Below are 27,260 nucleotides of genomic sequence, written 5' to 3'. Positions count from 1 at the left end.
CCGATAGCAGTTATATATAAATTTATATATACTTCCATAGTAACAAGTTTTGTAAAAAAGAGTTTGTTGTTGTAGTACACACCCTAGAACGATAAAATCAGGAAAAAATATATGCCATCCGATTTCTACACTTCCAACTTAAAGTTCTATATAGATTTTTATCGTGCACAAGATCGTCCGATAGCAGTTATATATCATTTTATATATACTTCCATAGTAACATTTTTTTTTTTTTTTAAAAGTTTGTTGTTGTAGTACACACCCTAGAACGATGAAATCATAAAAAAAATATATGCCATCCTATTTCTACACTTCCAACTTAAAGTTATATATAGATTTTTATCGTGCACAAAATCGTCCAACAGCAGTTATATATCATTTTATATATACGGCCATAGTAACATTTTTTATTAAGAAAAAAAGTTTGTTGTTGTAGTACACACCCTAGAACGATGAAATCCGAAAAAAATGTATGCCATCCGATTTCAACACTTCCAACTTAAAGTTCTATATAGGTTTTTATCGTACACAAGATCGTCCGATAGCAGTTATATATCATTTTATATATACGGCCATAGTAACATTTTTTGTAAAAAAAAGTTTGTTGTTGTAGTACACACCCTAAAACGATGAAATCCGGAAAAAAATGTATGCCATCCGATTTCTACACTTCCAACTTAAAGTTCTATATAGGTTTTTATCGTACACAAGATCGTCCGATAGCATTTATATATCATTTTCTATATAAGACCATAGTATTATTTTTTCCACGTGCATAAACCAGCCAAGCGCAGAAAGAGAGACGTGAAGAAACTGTTATTTTAGTGTTGAGAAAATACTAAAAAAAACACTTAGAAAAAATATTGCCTAATTACGCTTGTTATGATCAAATTTCATAACAAGGAAAATAGTAAATTTTACAGATAAAACATATTCAAAGAAAAGAAAAATATATATTTCTTCACAAAGATAAAGTTTTTTATTTAAAATGTGTAAAAAAAAAAGAATTATAAATACTGTTTTTATGTGTTTTCATTTTTATGCATTAATAAAATTGTTTTGGAGTGTACGAGTTTTTTGCAAGTAATTCTCTTGTTTACAAATTGTGTTGTTGTTTTTACAAATTGTTTTTGCAATTTTTGAAACAAAGCGATATCAACCTACATTGTTGAATGCTGTTAAGCAACTGAAGATCATTTTTTGTATTTTTACGCTCTTGCTATGAGTTTTGTTTACGATCGGGTAGTGTACGTGTGAATTGCCGAAAATCTTCGTAATTTGAACAATATGAACGAGCAACGCTGGCATAAACACATATTGAAAATGTAAATAATGAAAACGAGTTTTTGCGTCTTTTCCACGTGCAGAAAAACATATTTGTAAACAAAAAAAAACTCACCACACCAAAAAAAATTTTATTTTGATAAAACAGCTGTTACGGTTTGTTTTATTTTTCGTCGGGTTGTTTTATTTATGTGCGTAATTTAATATATGATGAGCCATTGGGCGACAATTGTCTCTCACATTGAATTGAAACTAAGGCAGAAAAACATTAACATTTTGAGTTTAGTGCTTTTTGTTTTTTATACCCTTCATCTACATACATATGTGAATACGTTTTGTTTGCTTGTTGTAGCAAATAGTAAAACACTGGAAACAACAACGTTTAGCATGTGTGTCTGTTGTTTTGTTGTTATTTTTGCCACAGTCAGGCAAGCGAAACTATTTATGAATGAAACTCGGATTTTTTTTAAATTAAAGAAAATAATTTAAAAAATATAAATGCTATAGCCGAAAATAGCGCTCTTAAGGTGGAAGTACACAACACGTGTTGAGGCGGCAACGCGTTTCACGCTTTTCAAACTTTTCGCGCTTTTTAAGACTATTACTTTTTTAAAAATCAAAAGTTTAAGTTTCTGTATATTTTTTAATATTTTGGTTCTATTGTAGGAGAAATTTATTTCATTTTAGTTTATTCTTATTCTACACAAAACAAAACACAATCCTGATCAGCTGCCGACGCGTCAAAAGTTGAAAGTTGCTGACAGTCGTAATTCAGGTATGAATTGGGGAACAACTCTCGCGTCATCGCCATTATTTCTTAAGGACGATCAGGCTTGTGTTTATTGCCAAGCTTTAGACAGAGTTACTTCTCACTCGCACCAATTGAATGTATTACTCCGTATAACTGTTTCCAAGTTATGCGTTGTTTGCATTAATTGCGTGCATTCGTTTTACTACCTCCTTTGATTATGATTGATTAAATTGGTGGAGACCAAATACTTTTGATTAATTAATTGTTCCTATATAAAGTTATAGGTCGATTGGAGGGCTCTCTCCGAACCAACGTGGGATAACCTGGCATTTTGAGTGTTTTAAGTACACCGCCAACAAATTACAGAAATAAAAAAGCAGCTTTTCGCGGCAGACGCGTTACAAACTACAATGTGTAACTTGTTAAATGAAAATACACTATTTCAACTTTTTTGACAGAAGCCTATAACGCGTTGCCGCGTACAACGCGTGTTGTGTACTTCCACCTTTACTTTTTTATTTCTCACTCTTTCAGTGTACAGAGAAGCCAAGGGCAAGAGTACGCTCACATTGAATTCGGCTCAGAGGTGCGTAAGTTGAAGGAATATTCTAAGATATAGGGAAGCACTTATAGATTTAACTCCAATTAAACGTCTAGATGATCTCGTTAGGGAATGGAAGGTTGCAACAGACAATTGCGAATATAATTTGCCACTATCATAGAATACAACGTCTCAGGTTAAAAATTAACGCTTGTATTTATAAAAAAATCTTTTTTTGCTTTTAATGCACTCAATAGTTAAAGCACACTTTAGCCTTAAAAACCAATTATAAAATTGTGATATTCATAAACAAATAATAAACGTATATTAACTATTGTGTTGATTTATGTTTAAGTTGGCAGCACTGTACAATATGGCTGTCATTTTATGTGTTAGTGTTGCGTACAATTAGGATAAAATATTCGTTGATTCGGTTTTCTTAATTTCATATTTTTGTTTATAATAGATTTTTGACAATAAAAACAAACTTTTAAGAAAAATAAATATATATATGGCTTTAATAAATGTCTATTTAGTTCAGATGTATAAATATAACATATAATTTCTAATTATTATTAAAAGTATCCGAATAACGGATATTTTGCGACAAAATATACATCACTATGACACATTTTCTTATTTTTACTTATTTTCCTTGTAATTTTTGATAAATTTTTGCAAATATTGATAAATTTCTTTGATATTTGACTAATTTTAATGCCGGCGAATATATTTTGCATTAGTATAACACTAATCAATATAATTTACATGGTTAATTACTTTATGGCATTATATTTAACCAACGAACTTTGAAAAAGCCAAATCAAATGATTTTGTCCATCATTTGGTTGACAGACGGGCACTTCCAAATTGCCTAAAAATAGTGCTGGACAATTGGAATATTGTCAAATATTCATGCATTAATCCAAAAATACCTAGATTTGAGTTTTTTCCTCAAAATATAATCGTTTAAAAATTTTCTGGGATTTTATTTACAAATTTGTAAACGTTAAAATTAGAATTTTTAGATTTTATTTTAAAAGAAACCATAATTAGTTTTCGCAATCATCCTAAAATTACCGGAAAAATCTTTATCTGAGAAAAAAATTTTTAAAAATCAAGTTATTGTTGGCTTAAAGAAGGGTCGAGCCTACAATAAAATTCTTCTAATTGTCAATGGTTTATTGAAGGTGTTTTAAGCTATTTCACGTTTATAAATACGATTTTCCTGAATTTTGCCTAAAATTGTTTAATAAACCTAAAATAAGTTTTTATAAATACAGCCGTAAGTGTTTTGTGTCTCTATCTTTGGATATTAATTTTCTGCGTGGGGAATCACAAAGGACCTTACGGTTTCCAAATTGGAATTGTCCTTTTTTGTATATCCTTTCTTTCACTACTAGAAAATCAGTTTTTAGTCAATAAATAGCATATGTGTATAGCAGAAGAGCGCGATGACAACCGAAGTACCAACCCCGACGAGCCACGCTGAATCATGACATCAACAGATTGGTAAAGGAGGACAAGCGGAATAAATGGTTAGATTATCTGAAGAACTGCAACTTGAGCTCAGAAGTTGAGAATTAGTGATCTACAGTTCTGTCTCGACGAAGAAGGATGACACCATACCACCCTGAACGGTGCATTTTGCTGGCTTTTTATTGAGCATCAAGAGATAGATAAGGCGAAACCAAGTGTTGTTCGCAAGCTCTACAACCTTCCAGTCTCTGATATTCCACAACCCTACTTCTTCATCCTACACTTCAGCATTAACCCCCATAACCATTTAGATCTCACGAGGCGTAAATCAACAGAAGGCTAGCGAAAGGTCACTAATAGTGGCGAAAGGTCACTGATAGTGGCGCTGGACTTGTCGATGTCCTTCAATACAGTCAGCCATATCACACTCTTCCAGGTCGTCTTCCAGTCCACCATGCCCATTATAAATTATCTGAGTGCTTGTCCTATTCCCCCTACTGTTTAACATCTACCTCTCGGACGACAGTCAAGAATAAAAAACAAAAAAATATGAACCCAAAATTATAACTTGTTGCTATAAAGTTTTTTATTTCTCTATCTTTGGATTTTCACTTTCTACGAACCTCACCCTTATTCTGCATTTTATTACGTTTCAATGCTTTACGATTGCTTCGAATCGAAATGCAGAATACCAAAGTTTTAATTATACCTACCGGTGTAGGGTTTCTTACTTGTTTACCATAAATAAAATTTTTAAATGCCTTTAATGAATTGTGTTTTAGTTTAAAACATAATCTTTATTGACTTTGGAACACTTTTGCTAAGCCTTGGGTAAAAAAAGACAGAAATGTTTAAATATTTATATACATATTGTAACATAAATAAAATAAAATTAGACTTTAATTATAGTGTTTAAATTTAGTAATATGATTTAATTTTCATCATATAGCGGAGTCGAATCACCTAAATTCATAGAATGTGGGGAAGTATTTGTGCGTGGAGTGCTACGTATGGATCTAGGACTTTTTTGATATTCGACAACTCTAGGTCGATGGTCATCCACATACTGGTGAGAAGCTTGATGAGAATAATCATTGCCTGTTTGAGGCATACAATAATTTGAAGATCTAGTGGAATCATTTGTAAAAGTACGCGTAGGTGGCATAACGGGACGTTTTCTTCTAGCCCATGAATCCGATGCTATTTTCCATTCGAGACTTTCGTTGTTGTTGCGATGAGAACGATTATTTTTACTATGGGAGTTCATGTCTATACTTCTTGGAGATGCTCCATGATAAGATGTGCCTTTTACATTTTTCATATTATGCGACTGATGTCCGTAATTAATGTGCGAAGTTGCGGAACTAGGACTTGGGGTAGTATTGCCATATCGAGGAGTTTGTGATGTGTGTGGAGTTGCGTAGGGTGTCATAAATGGTGTTTGGCCACTAGGAGTATAGGGAGTATTTACATAACCTCCGTGGTATCCTGGCGTACTTGAAAAATGCGGAGTATGAGCTGCAATACTTTGTGACATATGTTGAGATGAAGACTTCGAATCGTTGTTTCTTGGTGTGTCGTATCCCGCACTTATCCGCACACTCGAGTTAGTATGGGGTGTAGACATTGGTGTATTCGATACAATTGGATCGGAATAATGATCTTTAAACCATTTTAAAAAGCCGTTTAACGAGTCAAATACTTGCCCTCTAAATCTATAACCTTCTGGTACAACAGTTACATACTCATGACGGCATTTTGTTTTTGGCAAATATGATAGTAAAAATTTTCCTGGGTAATTTTTTGATGCAGATATAAAGTAATGAATCTTTCTTGGGTCTTTTAATTTTTCTTCTTTTAGGAGCTCTTCCATTTTATCTTTTAAGCCGCCACCTGTATCACGATAATATTTGTATGTCAATAACTCACGAGCACAAGCAGCCATTGGGTTTACATGTCTCGCGATAATTTCATCCAAGTCTTCAAATTCGTCATTTCCAATAAGTAAACTCTGTCCTAAACTAAATGCATTTTCTTTACCCTCTTCTCTCACATCTATGTGCTGATAAATATCGTTGGTAACTTTCCAAGTAACAGTTAAATGATCTGAACCTTTACTTGATGGCCGTACAACTACTTCACCTTGATCCATTGATTCCATTATTTTTAAAACTTCAGCATAAGATTTATTGTGAAAGGATGGATGTATAATAACTCTTTTAACGTATTGTTGTTTGGATCGGACCTGTTTCTGATCAGTTTCCTTTGCATTGTCTTTTTCTTCTTGTTCATAGTCGTAAAATGCATCTCTTCTCGGGCGCCATTCGTGATTTTTGTCCATTAAATCTGAACTCTTAGACGAACAGTCAACTGAAAAGCGATCAACGTCAATTTTAATAATTCTAACATGAATTGCTTGACCAGATTGAACACGATCTTCTGGATTTTTTACATGTTTATCAGATAAGTTCTTTATATGAATGAAACCAGATATGCCATTGTCAAGGCGTAATTTAACTCCTGTCGCTTGACCTGGACATGCTCCAGCATCAAAATGATTCCAAACTTCAGACAGCTCAGGGAAATCATCTTTAAGACAGAACGGACATTGCCAATTACCGGTTTCATCATTTCTAACTGGATTTGCTTGATCGAGTTGTTCGCCTTGAGGCTTACGGTGTGAAATGCCTGCAACAGTTGCCAACACCATTTTACCAACATAAAATGATTCTGGTGTTTCTTTAGTTAACATGTCAAATAATTCTTCAGAGTTCGGTGAACGGTATGGAACTCGAAAATCTTTATATAATGAATTCAATTCCGACCTTATATCGTATAATGTTATACTTTTGTTTCCAAATCCCTGGCGCTCTAATTCTACAGCAAACGCGTCGAGATCGAGATCTTTCAATCTCTCTGGACTTTCAAGAATTTCTTCAAGAGCCCCGGCAGGATTAGTTTCTTCGTCATCATATTCCATTGCATCTATTGCCATTTTTCTGGCCCATTCATATGTTTCCGGATGTACTCTGGAGCCGTCAAGTACTTCAACGTACGCTTCCGTACTGTCGCCTAGGGAACTAGTATCAATTTTAATAAAACCAGAGCAATTTATAAAAACTTTTGGTCCTAAATGACACAATGTTACAAGTTGTGTTCTATTCTCTAGTCTTTGGTTAGACTGTTTAAGTATTTTTATTAATGCAGCTCCTTTTCTGGGACCTAATCCACATATAAATTGAACCAAATTTAATGTGTACGAGTTTTGTACTGCCATATTTATGTCTACACCTACTTCATTGGTTTGATTTATAAATTGAATGTAAAGATGTTCTAATAGTTCTTCTTTACTCAGCTGGTCTTGCAATGAGTGATAACGCAAACATAAAATTTCTTCATCAGCTCCACAAAGTTGGGAGTATTCTAAAAGTGGATCTTGAATTTTTCGAGATAAAGAAACTGCTTGCTTTAAAAGTGTTGGATATTCTTTAAAGTCAGATGCACCCTTTTGAGAATTTGCATAAATCTTTGCAAGTTCATTATCAACAATTTCGACCGCAATTTCAGGGAATTGTTCTTCATCGACGAGTTCCTTGATGATTTCCCGTATATCACTTTGAATCATTTGAGCCTCCCTAGATTCACCGCCAATAACTACAACATGCGGTTTCTTATTACGAATAAATTCTTTAAGATTTCTAATATCTGACATTTTTAATGATTTCTCCTCACTTCGGTATGAATTTTTTCGTTTGAGTATGTGTGGCAAACGTAAGTAATCGCTTACATCACCTTCTGGATTTGTTATTGCACAAAAAGCAGCCTGAGAATAATCGGGGACATATGCAAGACCCAATGCACGTATTCCTTTTACTGAACCCCAATCATCAAAGGTATAGTCATCAGAAATTTCAGGTTTGTAGGGAGCAACTCTCAGCCAGTTCGCTAATTTAGTACAACAAGACTTTAAGACATATTCCTTTGCTTCGGCCAAAATAATAACTTTTAATTCTTTCTTTAAGTCTGGTATAATCATTTTTTTAAGTGCTAATTCAACACATTCAGCTCGAATGGAATTCCAATCTTGTACGACTTTAGAAAATTCATCACGTTGATAAAGTTGTTTTGCCTCGTCAATATAAGAATTTGAAGTGTTTCCTTCAATTTCATCGGCTATGTTGATGGTAATAAGATTATCTTCTTCAGCCATAGTTAGTCTGAGGAACTGGTCTCCAACTAAGTCTCTGATAGGTTTATTTGACAAATATTTCATTGGGTAACAGGCATGATTCTCATCTATTTCTTTCATTCCTTTTTTGGTGGGACGAACGTTAAGTTTTGCTCTTTCAAAATAAACTTCTCGAACTGTTTTTCTTAAAAGAGGCTCCCTGGAAAGCTGACGAGCAACAACAAACTTTGCAGCATGTATGATTTCATCAATTGTCATAAATTTAGGACATAAATATTGTTTTGCCAAATCAGTTGGACATATCTGTTGTTGATCGACTTCATGTCTCTGGTATCCGTCTCGTACATTTTCGGCAAACTGTTCCGGGAACAATCCAAAATGTTTGGCAAAACCGCAAATACCAGCCTTACGACACATTGCATATGGTCCGGAATCTTTAGCTTGTTTTAAGTGTTCTTCAAGAACTTCAGGCTCATCTTCGCTATCATTGTCCGAATTAATTTCTTCTGATGGCTGCTCGCTATTTTCCATTTCTTGACGTCTTTGTTCTCGTCTTTGTTGTTTTCTCAGTTCTCTTTCTTTTTTCCTCTCTTCCTCTTGCATTTTTGGTATTTCATGAGAATAATACAAAAGAAATTGCATATGAACGTCCTTTAATTCTTCCATACTTTGAACGTCACGCAAACGTTCCAAATCATCATCTTTAATTAGGCGAATATCTTCAGGCAAGTCACTTTCTGTTTTCTTCATTATTTCACTGATTTGGTAGTTGCGCATTTTCTCGAAAAGTATTAATAGTTTATTTTTCCTATTAAGTAGTTGGCACCAGCGTTCATCATAGTAATAAATCTTCCATAAATCATCGGTTGTTAACTCTGGCTTAACGTACTCCTTGCGATAAAATGATATAAATGGGACTTCTAATTGCTGGTTTCTAATAAATTCTAAAGCTTGCTTGATCTTCCCTATCGCACTAGGTGGTTTTTTATTTTTTTCCCGATTTGATTCGCCTTTATCGTTTTGCGATACTGGTGGTTTACAGAAAGCATGCTTATATATCCATTCCGCTTCATTGTCTAGCTCGGACGATCCTTCAGGAACTGAAGTTACAGGTATTTGCCTTAATTGCATACGTTCAGGAATATCAGTTTTTCTAATCTCATTATCAAGATCTGTAAAGTGACCCCTTTTTAGTTCACTCGGTTCATATAAGTCGAAAATTGTTTTTTTCGGAAGTTTTTTTGTTAATTTTTTCTTAACTCTTCCTCGATCATCCTCTCCTGCTTCCTCATCATATTCTTCTCCATCAGAATCATCCTCATATTCGTCTTCCTCGTATTTAGAAAAGTCGTCATAATCAAAGTCAACCCCAAAAATATCCTGTCCTTCTTGGAGAGATCTGAAAATATATGAGTTAAAATTTTTATTTTGTAATTTTGTTTGATCACAATAAATGACAGTAACAATTAAGTTTTATTCGGGGAAAATATGGCGAACAGAACATACTATTGGCTATTAAAACATTTTCTGCAAATACCTAGTGTCAATATATTTTGAGTTGAAAGTATAAAAAAATTAATTTGGCATGTCGAAAAAATCATTACAAAAAATATATTGTTTTGTTTACATTATTGCATTAAAATATCAGTGGTTTGTTTGAAAATATTAAAATTCTTCATTTAAAATACTAAAAACTTACAAAACAATACATTGAAACAAAGACGAATTGGAAACAGGTTGAACTGCCATATTCTGAAAATGATATCCATTTCCAATGAAAACTTTAACGAGATAATAACTCAAATCATTCAAATTGGAGAGTGCTTGAATACAAAAACACAGCTTTAGTGCTTTTGAACAAAGAAATCCTTTAATTGCATTTATTTATAGAATTTATAAATTTGTTATTTTAAAATAAAAATGAAGTAAATTCAAATATACTTACGCATCCGTAAAAATTGGTTTCCGCTTCTTTTTTTTCTCAGCAATTGGACGACCTTCATCATCAACAATAAAATCATCCGCATCCGAATCTGAATCTTCTTCTTCCTCTTCAAAATTTTCAGGTTCTCTATGACTATGCTCTGAACGCCTTTCAACATTCTGTTTAAAATTGTTTGGAATTTTTGATTTAGTATTTTTTAAAGTTTAATGTGTTATAAAAATAATACCTCATCGTCGTCAAACAATTGCTCTGCAATAGCTTCTCTAGCTAGACCTTCATCGACATTATCTTCCTCTCCATCACTTTCTTCATCTTGTATACGTCTCAAGCGTTTAAAACGTTTCTACAAAAATTAATTGTTTCAGTAAATAAATAATAAATTTTTACATCTGGTTAATATTTCTGGTACAACTAAAAAGTGCATACGTCAATTATTTATGATTGCACTGTATGGTGAGAAGTCACGAGAACAATATATACAGCTGCGTTCAAAAAAATAGGAGTGAGACTTAAAAATAATTTTACAAAGAAACATTTAAAGAAATCCAATATTTTTTCACGATATTTATTTGTTAAGTGTTTAAAATACAAATCGAATGAAATTTTTTATATAGGTTCATTAGTTTTTTTGGTATTCACTTTTTTCGAAATCCATATCAGATTTCGACTGTTCAAAAAAAAAAATAGGAGTACCGTATATTATATAACCTAAGTTAAATTAATTTCCATTATTCCTAGTAAATATTAAAAATATAGTATGTTTAAATGATTTTGAGTAATTTTATGCTCAGTTCAGCGCTTCCCATAAGCGCTTATCATTTTTTTAAAATTAATCCCATTAGGGCGTCCCAAATTAGTGAAACTAAGACAAATTGTAGTTATTAAACATCGTGATCAATATTCAGTTAGTTCAGATCAATTTTTAAACAAATCTTTTTTGAAAACATATAATTTCAGACCATAAAGCATATAGTGAAACCCATAAAGTTTACAAGTAACGCATTTAGAGGTGGTTTCATACATTGATGAATTTTTAATGCATGAATACGACAACAAATTAAATTTTTTAATCAATGAATTCAGAAAATATATTGGAAGTCCATTAATCGAAAAATATTAAGCTCTAACCAACTTTCAAAGAAGTCGTATAATAGGAATGATTCACGATGGGTCTTGACAAAAAGGGTATGGTCTAAAAAATTGTAAAATGGTATCGTAGACCAAATGTTGTAGGTAAACATATTACCCCAAGATATGTTATCATATTCCCAATAAACAAATCAAGCCCCACAAAACCGTTGTCGGAAAGACATTAAGTTCCGGAGGCTCATATACCCAAATTCTAAATAAAATCCTGACAAAAATGACTGATGTTGTACTGCTACACATTAATTAATAATATTTTAGATGAAATTCCCTTCGTTTTTGTTTTTATTTTAAAAATATTTGAACTTAAATCGAATACTCCTATTATTTTGAACAACAGATTTTTTATGTAAATTTAAAAAAATATATATTTTTTTAAATAAATTTCTTAAATATTTAAAATAACGACTATAAAAATTAGAAAACAAGTTAAATAAATAAATTGTAAAAATATTTAATTAAAAATCTAAATCTTTCAGTAAAAAATTTATATTTAAAATTTTTGAAATGTTCCCTCCTATTATTTTGAACGCAACTGTACATATGCATGTAAATATTTTATAATTTGAAGGAAATCTGCGAACGTTGTTAGAACTGTATGCAATAAAATTGTGTTAGGTTTCAAAAAATTGTAACATACATATGTTTATATAGTGTAATAAGAGCGTAGATAAACTTTAAAAAATGGGTTCAGACAGAACATTAAGTGGATTGGTCGGAAGATATCTTATAACCTTAGTAAATATATTTATCGATCATTGCATTAACAACTAAATGCGAGGGTATCAATGAGGTAAAGTTTATAAAGCATTCCTAGTTTTAATAGAGTTATTCCATTATTTAATATTTCAATCGGCAAAATATTTTTCAACGATTGATCGTATCATTTAAACGTATGTATTTAAATTTTCACCTTTTCATCAGGTATCGCAAATAATGATTATTGATAAAATTTTAATAGAAAAACTCATACTAATAGAAAATAAAACGTTTAACAAAACTTACCCTCCTTTCAACTTTTACACCTAAATTTTCTTCAATTAAATCATAATCATCATCTTCTAACCGATCATCCAAATCGTCATCGTCTTCATGTTTTTTTCTTTTTTTGGAAGAGTTTGATACATCGGAATCCTCCCCATCACTTCCTTCTTCTATGGGATTGTCATCAATTAAGTCCTTAAGTTCTTCGCGTAATCGTTCATCATCGTCTAAAATTAAATTTTAATTTGATGATAAAATAAACCTATGCAAGTAAAAATTTGCAAGAAAATAAAATCAATTTACTTCTTAGAACATACGCTATAACACAATGACACTACATTCGTAAAATAATTTTTTCTATTCTTTTATGTATAATGTATCTTCTATATTGTACACCCTACTTACGCTTTAAATCCTTTAACGTACAAAGTTATTAAATTTTGATTAACAAGTACATAACTAAATCTGTGGCAAAAAATTTATTAAATTTTGATTAACAAGTACATAACTAAATCTGTGGCAAAAAATAAAAAGAATATATATCTCAAGATATGAAAAAAATCATGTTTTCGCATTTTTTAAATCTCCGTACTCAATTCTATATTGTTTCAATTTTTCATAAATATTGGATCAGAACTTTTGAAAATATCGAAATTTTTATATGTATTTTACTATAGTTTTTTATTAGATTTTAAAACTTTAAAACTTTTTCCTTAAAACTGCAAAAAAAACAACTTTGTACTTTTGCTTTTTTACCACAGAAATATGTACAAAGAGCTTTGTAATTTTTTAACAGAGCTTCGAATTAATCAATTCAATTTGAGCTTAATTCACCAAAATCTTAATTCAGAAATAGAAAGTTTAATCTTCCAGTCCTTTTTTTAATTCTCAGGAATTAATTCAATAGCTTAATTCAAAGGCTTTCAGTTTATTTTAATTCATTCATATACTGAATTCATTCATGTTTGAATTACATTCTGCTTTGAATGATTCAATTTTTCTTTAATTTAAATCTACTCCAAATTGAATTACGAAATTTTTCTTAAATTCAATTTGTAGTAGACTGAATGAAAACCCTTTTCTTTGCAGCCACAGTGTTGTATCTCAAAAAGTAAAATTTCAACTTAAAAGGTTTATAAATTTTTATCTCTATATAAAAGAGTGTATGCGTATAAGTTTTAAATAACATATTTTACAGTTGACATTTGTAAGTTTGTATAATAAGAATGATAATTCTGACTAATAATAAACACAAGTTCTGTCCACAAGAAAATTTTTCTATTTTTTAGTTATAACACTATTGCTGTAAATAAAGATATTTAATATTTATGTACAATATACAAACAAACATACATACATAGTATGTGACCATGAGTTTAATCATAAATAAAACATAACAAGTCCGTTAAAGTTTTATTAGAACAGAATCGGTTCCTAACACAAAAGAATCATCCACGGAACGCCTTTGGTAGTGCTAGCTTTTCCTTTTGAATAATGTACTTTTTAACTTCGAGGAACTCTGATTAATCATAGTATTTAAGTATTGTATTGTTTTTACTGCAGCATACGTTTAACAGAACTTCTGTAAGTTTTCATTATAATTCCATTCATATCCAATACATAGTACATTTGAAAATTTAAATTACAAAAAAAAAAAAAAAAAAATTAATTTATTTGACAAATATTAAATTATATATGTATATTAGGATTGTTCAAATAAATGTTTAATTTGAAAATAGTTCTCAAATAATATATCATTTGTTATATTTGGTTTCGTATAACATTTCTTGTTCGCTTTTGCCTAGGAACCACATAATTTTTATCACCGATGGATTCATCAGATGAAAATTCTAATTCACTCATGATTTAAAATTTATTTCAAACTAGCTATACCCAGTGTGCTTTGCTACCCTAAAAGGAATATGTATAAATAAGTACCAGATTTATTATATGTTACATATGAAAGATGTCAAGCAAATTATTGCAAGTCCGCCAGTTTCTATCTATCGCCAATTTCTATCTATATATAAAAAATTTGAATAATATAAGAGTTTCCAAGATGCACGAAATTTTGTATTTAATTCATATACATATGTTGTGCCAAGCCACCCATTGAAAGTCCGCCCGTTATGCTCTAAATGTTCACATGAATTTCAAAGTTCTCCATGTAAAATTTGAAGATTCTAGCTCTAATAGTTTCTCAGATATACGAATTTTTCTATTTGATTCATGTGGGGGCTTCAAGTTTTTCGTGCAAAATTTGAAGATTCTAACTGTAATAGTTTCCAAGATAAACGTATTTTCGTATTTAATTTATATGGGAGGTGCCACGCCCCCTAATGATAGTCCGCCTACTTTTTGTCCTAAATAATTATATTGACACTAAAGTTGCTCCGACATAATTTGAGGACTCTAACTGTTATATTATCTAAAATATACGGATTTAATATTTTCTTAATATAGGCGTGGCTCCTTGCTAACTTGGAATTTCAAAATAAAAAGTAGGCTATTACCTATTCCAGACATACAGGAATACGCTGTGAAAATTTAAATAAAATCGGTACAAACAAACACACATTTATTTATATATATATAGATTTCGAATGGAAATTCTATTTCGAAAATATTATTAAAAGACACACAAAAATAACGTTTAAAAAACTTTATAAATAATATGTTTCGAATAAGATTTGTCATTTATGTAAAATTAAATAGGGGCTATATTTATTTTAGTTTAATTTCATCTATAATGTAGTGCTTGTTTTTTGTTTAACCATATTTAATTAGCTAAAATTAAAATAAAAAAATTGTATTTGTAAAATACTAAATAAAATTACTAAAAACAAAAGACCCCCTAATGTATATAAATTTTTATTTAAAAATTTTCATTAATCCCCTACAAAATGAATGAAGAAAAAACGATTAAAGCTATTTTGTAATAGATTTGAATTCGAAAAAATTTAAATCATTCAGCAAGGAATTAAGCCTTTAAAGAATGAATTATACAAATAATGAATTCAACATTTTTAAAGTCCTAAGGAATTCAGCTTATGAATTAATTCGAATGAATGATTTTATAGAATGGTGAATTAATAAATTTTAATTTATTATTATATATTATCATATATGAAGTTATTTACACACACATATGTATGTACACATAAGCAATTCATTTTTGTAGTCAGCCTCTTATGTATTAATGAAATTATCTGTAATATTGATTTAAGTTGCCTATTTTAACATATGCTAGTCTACCAACTATATATGACCCTATGGGCTCGGTTGGTTTTTCGTAAATAAATAAATAAATAAATAATTTGATTTAAAAAATTGAATTAAAGCTTAACAATTTTAAACCTTTGTTTTTTAATAACCATACATAGAAAATTGTATGTTCTTTGTTGAATTAAAATATACATTATTATTGTATGTTATAATTAAAAGTATTAAATGAAGTGTAAACATACCTTCTTCTTCCTCTTCACTGCTATCTGCCATTGCTTTTAATTTTTTCAGTTTCTTTTTTTCGTGCACTTCCAGCTCTTCCTCCTCCTGCAAAGACAATTGTTAAATTGGTAAAATTAATATTAGCATTAGTTTCTAGTAATGTTTATAGATAGTAAGTAGGTTTGTAGTACGTACAATTTCATACATGAAAAATTCTTAAAATATAAAAATGAAAAAAAAAAAAAAAAAAAAAATGGATTAGTATTTATTTCGACAAATATCTTGCTTTGAATTTTTATTTTGGAGCACTTGCGACAGAGCAAATATAAATGGTGACAACCAAAAATTTGAAAATCGACTTTTTGATTGAAAATGGTGCACTACATTGAAATAAATGTTGTTTTAAATTTTTAGAATTTTATTGTCAAAAAAAAAAAACAATTTTATCAACATGAAATTCAAAAGGAGGTAACAACAAATTATCCATCTATCAATAAAATTATTTATGGGTATCATTATAAATTTTGGTAAAGGGATTTACGTCTTCATTAAAGTTATTTATGCAGAATTTCTTAATTTGACCTAAACACTAATATTACTAGTGTTTAGGTCACGATCATAACGAAAATCGCCAGTATCACTTACATACATATATGTAGGCTGACTTTCAAAACGTCAGTTGCTTTGTGTACGAACAAGAGAGTGTGTTGCATAACGCCGCAGTACAAAACATTGACAATGCATACTGTTTCAAAACGTCATCGACAAGTATTACAAACGCAGCGAAAAGGATGCTTGTTAAAATTATTTGCTAAAACTACACAAACTCCTGACTTACTAAAAACAAAACATTGCATCTTCTACATTTTAGAACGCGAAAATAAACAAAGCATCGTTCCAATGTTTTGAAACTTTACATGCGTACTTTAAATACCGCAGTGAAATTGTGTTTAAACTTTGTATTGGTACATTTTCGGAGTCAGCCGTATATATAACTAAGATTTGCGGTTTCTATAGAGATTCTAGAACATTTAACATAATTATGAGTTTTGGGGGGTAAATAATGGACCGATTTAACCATTTTCAATTGCGATCTGTGGCGTGTGCACAAGGTTTACATGTACACACAGATGGACTGGTACTCAGAAAGTGATTCAGAGCCAATTGGTATACTTTAAACGCATTATACCCTCCCCAAACGTAACATTTTTTAATTTAATTTTTAAAGCATAGTCTAATCTGGTTTACTACCACAAGTAATACGATAGTCTAAACGCAATATGTAATGAAACCATTACACATTGTGAGAAAATACGAATGAAAAATTTGATAGTCTCATGGCTCCTTAATTTTTTGAAATGATTCAAAAAACAATCAAGTTTCATTATATCAGAGATATATTTTTATGTAAACACATAAAAAAGAAACAGTTGTTTCCATCCTACTTTGTTATTGTCTTATCAATAGTGTATTGAAATATTGCTCGAAATTTGACCTAAAAATCGGTGGATTGCCATTATTTATAAGTGAATCTAAAACTTTTTCGGCTCGAAATTTTCTCAAAAACTAGTTTAGTTTAAAAGGGTTGTATATCAATGTATACATCCACTCGGAGACCCAATGGTCCATTGTGAATCCCTTTAATAAAGAACAAGGAGAAAACAGAAGAAAACAGAAGAAAGGAGAGATGAGAAGAGTGAGATTTTCCCTCCAAAAAGAGAACAGAAAAAAGAAGTGGTCATGGAAGGGAAATCCTTAATTGTCTATTAACTGAAAATCCAAAAAGTTCCCCTAATGAAGCCCATAATGTCGCCTAGGTTACACCCTGCTACATCTCCTAGTTCATCGTGGAATCCTTTACCTAGCCATTTCAGTCTCAGACTCTGTAATCTGGGACAGTGGCATAAAATATGCTCTACTGTCTCCAGTTCTTCTTCGTCCTCACACAACCTGCAAAAATCCTGTGTGTTACCGACCCCATTACCCCTAAAGGCTCCAATTGAGCAGTGTCCGGTTATTACCCCTACTAAAATCCTTGTACTCTTCCTGTCCAATCCTAATAGCATTCTGGTTGCTTTTGGATTTAACTTCGGCCATAGTGTCCTAGAAACCCTACAATCCAGTCTACTGTACCAGGATTGGTTGGTGTTTTTTTTGAAATATTCGGAAATTAGCCTATAGTAATGACAAATGGGGGGTTTTACCGAACTGACTCTTCTATCGAGCTCCAGATCCGAGCCCTGTCGGGCCAATTCATCTGCAATCTCATTACCCTGTATGTCACAGTGTCCCGGCACCCAACACAGCCTGAGTGTGTATAACCTGACTAACCCTTCCAGGTCCCTTTTGCAGCTGTTTACCAAGCTAGAATGTAACGTTTTACACTGCAAAGCTTTAAGAGCTGCCTGACTATCAACATAAATCGTCACTTCCGACCCCCTAGTAATGTGTGTCTTAATAATATCCACGGATTTCCATATAGCCAGGATTTCCGCTTGAAAAACGCTACATTCGTCCGGAAGTCTGTAGGACACTCTTATATTGTTGTCTACCAAATAAACCCCGGCACCTGTGCCAGAGTCCATTCCAAGACAATTTTTGGTCGAGGAAGGTCCCTAGATACTTGGCTCCTTCCGATAATTTCAGTTCAACGCCGTTTAATCTCGGCAAGCTAAAACTCTCAACTTTATATTTCCTAGTGAAAAGTACTAGCTCCGTCTTAGATGGATTCACACCCAACCCATTCCTGTTTGCCCAGGTTGATAGATCACTTAGTGCTGACTGCATGACCTTACTTATTGTCGGGAGAAATTTACCTTTGACCAGTAGCACCACGTCATCCGCATAAGCGACTATCTTCCTACCTTTAGATTCAAAGATCCTTAGGATAGAGTTGACCGCCAGTAACCATAGTAGAGGAGATAACACTCCTCCTTGTGGTGTACCCCTGGTAACTCGTTTGCGAATCCTATCATCCCCTAAGGTTGAGTTGATAATTCTGCTATCAAGCATCGATACTATCCAACTCACTAGGAAATCCTGAACTCCGAGTACGACTAACGACTCTCTGATGGCCTCTATTCTAATGTTGTTAAAGGCGCCCTCTATGTCCAAAAACGCGGCTAGAGTATATTCCCTATGCTCTAAACCGTGCTCAATACAACCAACCACCTCATGTAACGCACTCTCAACCGACTTACCCTTTAGGTAGGCATGTTGAGCGTTGCTAATAAGACGGGTATCTATATTGCTCCTGAGATAAAGATCTATCAGACGTTCTAAAGTCTTCAGTATAAAAGACGATAGGCTGATAGGCCTGAAATCCTTAGGTTTCGAGTGGCATGCCCTACCGGCCTTAGGAATAAAGATTACCCTAACCTCTCTCCACCTTCTAGGAAGGTATCACGTGAGGAGACACCTCTTGAAAATATCAGCTAGAAGTGCCAATGCGTCTTCAGGAATATTACAGAGCATGGCCGGAAAAACACCATCCGGACCCGGTGATTTATATGGGTCAAAAGTGTTCACCGCCCAGCCCAATTTGTCCCTAGTGACTATTTCATCAATATGACCAGATGAATAACTAGAAGCCCCAGGTCCTTGGACCCCCTGACTTAAGTCCCTATCATCTATATCAGCACAACCTTCCCAGGTTGAGTTTCCATAAGCAAAGAGAGTGTCTCTGAGCTGGACTCCGTCCACGAGTTGTCTTCACGCTGAATGTAACCTAAGGCCTTGGGGTCTTTGGCTAAAATTCTACGGAACCTAGACATCTCATTTACGTTGCCAACAGATTCACAGTAGTTCCTCCATGATATCTGTTTTGCTCTTTTGATCTCTCCCTTATACTTATTGAAACTCACTTTGTAGTTGTTCCAATCTTCTGGAAGTCTAGTAAGCTTTGCCTTATTAAACAACCTTCTAACCGTCGACCTTTGATCACGTAGTTCCCTGGTCCACCACTTAGGTTGCTTATGCCTACCCGGAAATCTCAACGGGCAGGATAGCTCATAGCTCTCCGTTAACACACTGGTAAATTTGTCTACAACCTTATCCAATTCGAGGGACCGCAGAACATTTATATCCATCTGCGAAAATCCTGACCGGACCCTGTTGTAGAATTTTAACCAGTCGGTTTTCCTACGATCCCTAAAGGGTTCCTGCTTGGATTTACTCAAATTCACTGTGAAGGTAATCCGGCTATGGTCAGAGAACGAATAGTCGGTATGTACTTTCCAATCCCTAATAAGATTCTGAAAAACTAATTTTATATAAAATTTAACAATATTAAGTAATTTCTTTCATTATCTGTTAATTTTATTAAAAAATTTTGAATGGGTCCCCTGAATCAGCTGTGAGGAACCATACGGTAAATTTAACGGTGAAAAAGATCGTTATCGTAAAAAACAAACTAAAAAGTATATTTTTATATTAAAAACTTCATTTATAATAAAAATGTTCAAAATTAAATACAAAAACGCCTTTTATGATATCTTAGCTATGTCCCCTTTGAAATCCTATATATCGTCTCTATTATTTTTTCCAATGCCAAATTTTTAGAATACCAATAAGATACGATACGCAAAAAAATCTATAAAATTGATATATCATATGAAAGAAGAGTTAAATACCTTTTATTTTAGATACTAATCATCAAATTCTAAAGCATAGTTTTTTAGAAAATTTTGTAAAGTCCTTTATTATTATTTTTTCCACCACTGTATATGTATGTATTCGAAATATTCATTAATGCTAATTTTACTTCTGAACTTTTAAATGTGTTATAAAAATAAAAAATAAAATATAAAAATTAGATGTTATCACAAAAAGATATGTTTGCATGATAACTAGAAATATAAGCTAACAAATCTATGACAAAATTTTTAAAAAGTTCATAGTTCAATATGTTAAAAATATATGAAAAAATTAAACTCTTAAATTAATTTTCGTAGAAAAAACGGAAGTTTTTCTAAAAAGTAAAAGAAATCCTATGTCAAAATAATAGCAGGTGATAGATTTGAAAATGTGTACAAAGTAAAAAAATATTTCTCTTTGGGGAGTCAAACCACTCCTCCCATTTAATTCACCAAATTTTGGCAACTCCCTGGAAAAATATGTAGATTAACATGCCTGGTCCACACTGTTCCAAAAGCCATATTTGTTGGTTGGTTTGATTTCAGATACCTCCCTAATTACATCACCATACAAATTTTCGATTGTCTCCTTTACACCGTCTCTATTGCCCAGAATTCAGTTTTTGGCTCTTTACGGGTATTATTGTTACATGACCAAATCAGTAGAATTTCGTCAGACATATACATTTGGAGGCATAATTTGCATTAGGATATTAATATGAACATTTATTCCAATGCTTCTATTATAGTTACAATATATCCTGCAGGAAATTGAACTAGTACCAAAGTAGTACTTTACTATTACCAAAATCAACAGTACTAGTTCCCAACTGTAAACATTCCTATACCATCTTAATGCTCAAATTAACATTGAGTGTGTTTGAAAAATTACTAGTACCATAAGTTCTGGCCTTATACTATTACACTTAGACCCAATTGGGTCCTTTAGAACCAGTTAATTACTAGTTCTAATGTTCACAAAAAGTCACCGTAATTAGTTGATTTTGCTCCTTTGTAATCCTCCTGCAAGGTTCCAAGTAATAATTACTACAAAATTGGTTTTTATATTGTTTTGTTTATAAAAATTCAATTCAAATAAAACATTTTGTAAATACATTTATACAAGTTTGAAGAAATTCTGGTTTCTATCCGCCCCACCGTGGGTTATATATACATATAATGTCTACCAAATTGCATTCAGGTATTGCCTTAAATACATTTGCGATAATATACATTGACTTTGAAAATATGTTGTACATATTTATAAAATAAGGAAACATTAGATAATTTTATATAAAATATATTTTGGATTTAATGCCCATGCCAAGGCAAGTAAAATAGGTATCATGTTTGAAATTTAAATTAAATCTAAAATATATATGTACCTACCTAATTTACCTACAAAATATACATATCGTCACCTGAAACGCAAACGGCCCTAACTAACCAAAAATTCAAATCGATTTTATAGTTGATTTTAATGTATTGCATCAAAACAAATGTCCACACCAAAAATTGGACTCCTTCGACCATAATTATCGACTTTATTGACAAAAAACAAAAGTCCCTATCTACAAAAATATTTTAATATTAATGGTAAAAAGTCCAATTTATCCATTTTTATATACGCCATATTTAACTATCATAACAAATGGTAGGTTTCACTATTAAACAATTTGTTTATTTACTACAAATAAATCGCGTTGATAGAAACAAACTTTTCAATTTTAATAGTTTTTTGCATCTCCTGTAAAATTTTGAAAAATGTTAGATGGGGCCTTTTGCGTTTTAGGTGACGATATGTACATACATAGGTATGTACAGTAGCAGTCATTAGTATCCGTGTCATTGTACCAAGTATCCTTAACATGTCAACATTCACAATTATATACATATTATATACATCTACACATCGTAAATACATACATACATGCATTTAATTCAAATAATTTTAGCCAAAACATTAGCTAAAAATGCATTTAAAGAAAATATTAATATGGATTTGCACGTGATAAAATCAATAGTTGTATTGACAATGTAAATTATAAGATACATTTTGCGTATGGCATTTGCATTTCATTTTTAGATATGTTTATATCACATATGTATGGATTTCGATACATTCATGTTGTATATTATATAAACATATTACAAATTCTTAACATTCTACCGATGTTTAATGAGTTTTTATCAAAATCTATGAACACAAAAAATATTTTATGAAATAGTAAAGCACAATGATAACATTTTCACCATGGAAAAAAATCGATGTATTTGTCAGCACAGCAAAATAAAATGCTTTTTTTATTTACTTATACACAATAATTATTACCTCGGATTCCTCAGCTTCAGAGTCTAAGAAATCAGCCATTTTTCCCCTTTAAAAATAACTCAAACGTTTTCTGCAGATGCGATGTAAATTTAAACACATTAAATGATAGAAATATACTTTTAATAACCCATCCAATTTGTATTTGATTTTGTACATACTATAAATAATCGATAACATGCAACGTTTTCCGATAAGTATTTGGGAAGACATCGACCGAGGGTCGAACAAAATTTTTAAAAAATATAGCTGATATATGTCTTAAAATATGAATATTATAGGTTTTATTTGTTATTAAAAACGAAGTTGCCCAACATCAAGTGATAATAAAAAACTGCAATTAATGTTAGTGAAAAATGTATGATCAGATCATCGAAATAGTTTCAAAATGAATTTGTTTATCATAACAATAATAAGTTAGGGGAATTCGTATTTATATACATATTACAACAGAGGATGTTAGACAAAATATTGAAAATATACTAGGTACTTACAGTTCAAGCAAAAAGTCGTTATTAAGGCTGTGACGTTCCGTTGACTGTTTATGTGTAGTTAGTTTCTATGTAAGAACGTAGCAGCTGTTTTTAAGAATACAAAAAAACAACTCTGATTTGTTGCGTCAAAAATCAGAGTTGATTTTTTTCTTTGTGTTTAAAGCTAGATTAATTAATATAAATTAATTAATTTATTACATAATTAATTAATTTAAAATTTAAAAATTAATATAAAAAGTAAAAATTTTATCGAAAATGATTTTTTATATTCTTTCTTGGTGTTTTCTTTTTTTTTTCTTTGACATATTTCAGAGTTTTTTCTCTCTTACTTTTTAATTCTCAATTTTTTTCGAGTACGAGAAACTCCTTACCGAGAGAGAGATGATTGATATTTCTCGTTCTCACACACAAAATCAAAATTCCCCTTGTGTAGAGATCCAGTTATTCGTTTTTGACCAAATTCTATTATTTTATTTTGATATTTGACGAAAAAGCTAACTTCTTTTAATTGTTCATTAAAAATGTAAATATATAAATTAATTTATTAAATGTCCATATTTTAAAAAGTGTTTTTTTTTTGGTATGGTTTTTTTTTTAATTCGAAATGAAATGTGATTTTTCCAATGAAAACATTAAATATAAATGAATAGCTCATGGTTGTATTTATTTATCTAAGACATATTGTTCGAAAAAATACATTTTCGACATGATTTAAATCAAATCTAGGAGATTAAATGGATTTAAATCTGTCAAAAATGTATGGGAAATCTATATGATTTCAACTCTTTTTACCCAAAACAACTAGATTTGTTTAAAACTCCTCAGTGAAAAAATTATATAAATGTTTTGTGCGAACCTAAACTACAAGAGTGTTGTAAAAATATTTTAGAATAATTTACCATTTCTGATCTATAAGTGCTGGTCCACACACAAAAACTTTAGTTGAGAAACTTTTTCTTAATTCTCTTTTAAAGTTTCCTTAAGCCCATGTCTATATTAGACAAATATTTATCATGATACTTGACAAAACGTCGGCAGAAAAATTGTCAGTTTTTTGTTTAATGCATAGGGGTAACAAAATGCTGATTTTATCACGACAACTCACAGATAATTTTATTGAAATAATGCTATATTTTATAAAAACAATTAAAATAAATGCAAGTTTTGTAAATAAACATTAATTTCACTAAAACTTATGTTAAAAATCAATTTTAATTGCACAAAAACAAAATTCTAAAAAAATATAAAATGACGTTTGTTATCAAGACAACGTTGTCTAAACAATTGTTTAGACAACGTGTTTAGACAGTGTTGTCTAAACAATTGTTTTGACAACACTGTCATAACGGGGTTATAACGCTAATAAATGCTATCTGTACCTGCTAATTTTTTATCATGCTAACAATTTGACGTTTAGCATAATAAATATTTGTCTAATATAGACACGGGGTAATGTCTACACATAGAAACTTTTGTTTCAGAAACTACGTGTTAATTGAATTGATTTGTTTGTTTGGGTGAAACAAAATCCCAATGATTTTGTACTCAGTACAATTTTATAAATGGAAAAAGAACAAAAAGAAATAAAACAATAGAATTAGGATTTTTTCTATGTTGGTTGTTTATTAAACTGTTGGACAAAGGATTACTTACCAAGTATAGGTGGACTGTCTTGTTAGGAGTTAGAATTTGATCTGGCGCAAATAAGCATTTGTGACATATACGAACTATGACATTTCTTTTAGAACATTATGACAAGTAATTGTACACTGCAACACATAGCAATCAGCATTTGTATATGTAATAATTAATTAGGGTTTGCAGGGAAAAATAGGAAATCAAAGAAAATAGCTATATGTTGTTTTTTGGCGTAAACATTGTTTTTGTACGAATGAGAAGAATAACAAAACAAAACGAGATTCCGAGTACGAGAAACTCCGTACCGAGAGAGAGAGATGAATGATATTTATTTCTCTTTCTCTCTCATGCAAAATCAAAAGTTACCCAAAAAAAAGTTTCCTAGTGTAGACGGGCACTAATTAAATGTTTAATAAAAGCTACACATAACTGATTTTGCTTCAAGCATTTTGAAGCAAAATATGTTTAAATTTGAAATTTTTATTGCACATAACTGATGTTATTCGTAAAGCTTGTACTTTATATGATCAAATACCATGAGAATTTCTAAACAAATATATGTATATGCACAAATATCTAAACAAACAAATTGCACAGGTTTCCGGTGATACTCTTAAAACTGATTTAGACTGTAGAATTTGTCATGCGCAAGTTTTAGTTCTTTATGAGAGAGCAAAATTGTCCAGTCTTAATCAAACATTTGTTGAAATTTATTCAAAAAACAAAGAAAATGCTGTCTGTATATGTTATTTTTTTTTTGTCATGATAACAATTTGACGTTTAGCATAATAAATATTTGTCTAATATAGACAGGGGTAAATAATTGCTTAGACAACACTGTCATAACGTGCTATAATGCTAATAAATGCTGTTTGTACCTGCTAATTTTTTTTATCATGATAACAATTTTGCTTTTTGCATAATAAATATTTGTCTTATATAGACACGAGGTAATATAATTTTATTTTCAACATAAAGTGGTACGTAAAGAGTTATCACGTGAAGGGCCCTTTATGTCACAAACCACAGAAAATTCCCTATTTCTAGATTAGATAAATTTTTATTTTTTTATTTCATTGTTTAGATGACTTTGTCTTTATAAAAACATTATTTATTTGTAAAATTGCATAGAATTTAGGTTTTGTGCAATAAAAATTGATTTTTAATATAATTTTATTGAAATTAGTGCTTATTTACAAAATTTGCATTTAATTTTAAATGTTTTTATTAAATATAGCATTATTTAAACGAATAAATATTTTATCCATGAATCTATAAGACGAACCATAAAGTCTTATAGACTCATGGATAAAATATTTATTTGTTTTAGAACATTTTAAGAATTCTGGCTTCGATTTGTTAGCACATATTTTTGCATATTATACCCATTAGAGCATATTTTTGCGTAATCTGATTTTAATAGCATATTATAGATATTTTCGAGCTCTTTAGATCATATTTTGCGTTTTACTACTTTATTTTAGTGTATTTTTAAATTTTTCATAATTATTTTTTTTAAATTTTGCAAAAAAAATTTTATCATAATTTTTCAATTTGTAATTTGTTTTACAATTTGTAATTTGTTTTTATATGCCTACTGTATTTTTTTATATAAATTTTGTTTTAGTTTAATTCTTGCCCAAGTTTAATCTACCTCCGTTAATGTGGGCTTTACACTATGAGACTGTACGTATTAAAAATCAAATGAAATTTCATCCGTATTTAATAAAAGAGAATTAAATACGTGAGAGCGTTTATACTATGGTGTAACTCAATAACAAAGTTAAATTGAAACAGGTGTTAAATTTTTTTGTATGTGTTCACCTGAAAATACATCCCTGATCTAATTAAACTTCCTTGCTTTTTGAATAATTTCAAAACATGAAGAGAGCCATACAACTGTCAAATTTTTCATTCGTATTCTCTCTCATGTGTGATGACTTTGTTCTCTTCTTGTAGTAAACGAAATTATTTAATCGAGTACTCAAAAACAATCTTCATAGAATAATTTTTACGTAATGGCTGATTTTTAACTTGAAAATTTGCTCTAAAAGTTTTTGGTAGATGTCGATGGCTAAAACTACGTTCACACCTTCGTGTTTTGTGAAACACATCATGTTTCTTCAAAAAAACACTTCAAAGTCGACTCGTTTTTTCATACATTTTTCATGTTCAAAAACATCTCAATTCGACGAGTTTAATTATAAAACACATAATGTTTTTAGAACAGGAATTAATTTTTTCGTACTTTTGTTAAAAAAAATAAACATTGGAAACAAAAAATATTAATTTTGGTTTTGAAAAGATATTAAATTTGTTATAAATTAATATAAATGTGTTTAAATATTAAATTCAGTGTAATTTAAGTGAAAATCTTAGTTTTTAAAATTAAACTTTTA

The 27,260-nt window shown here is 30.7% G+C and overlaps 1 protein-coding gene across 1 annotated transcript; it reads right to left on the bottom strand.

Moving 5' to 3' along the window:
* Window positions 1–4,813: 4,813 nt before the first annotated feature.
* On the bottom strand, window positions 4,814–22,899 carry LOC119600473 (transcription elongation factor SPT6). The gene is made up of 6 exons (XM_037950723.1): window positions 22,733–22,899; window positions 15,787–15,871; window positions 12,341–12,546; window positions 10,416–10,532; window positions 10,190–10,347; window positions 4,814–9,643 (listed from the first exon to the last, which is right to left on the bottom strand). The coding sequence occupies exons 1-6, from the start codon at window positions 22,769–22,771 to the stop codon at window positions 4,987–4,989; spliced, it is 5,262 nt and encodes a 1,753-aa protein (XP_037806651.1). The 5' UTR covers window positions 22,772–22,899; the 3' UTR covers window positions 4,814–4,986.
* Window positions 22,900–27,260: the final 4,361 nt, after the last annotated feature.

Source organism: Lucilia sericata, unplaced genomic scaffold, assembly GCF_015586225.1.
Source record: "Lucilia sericata isolate MDLA Ls3-8-SP2 unplaced genomic scaffold, ASM1558622v1 Contig000004F_arrow, whole genome shotgun sequence".
Classification (NCBI taxonomy): Eukaryota; Metazoa; Arthropoda; class Insecta; order Diptera; family Calliphoridae; genus Lucilia; species Lucilia sericata.
Note: the sequence above shows the minus strand (reverse complement) of the source record. Positions and strands in the feature narration are given on the sequence as shown.

Coding starts and splice junctions, on each gene's coding strand:
- LOC119600473 (XM_037950723.1), bottom strand. CDS start 22,771: ATGGCTGATTTCTTAGACTCTGAAGCTGAGGAATCCGAG. Junction 10,533..12,340: donor GTGTAAAAGTTGAAAGGAGG/GTAAGTTTTGTT, acceptor TAATTTTTGTAG/AAACGTTTTAAACGCTTGAG. Junction 9,644..10,189: donor AAACCAATTTTTACGGATGC/GTAAGTATATTT, acceptor ATATATTTTCAG/ATCTCTCCAAGAAGGACAGG.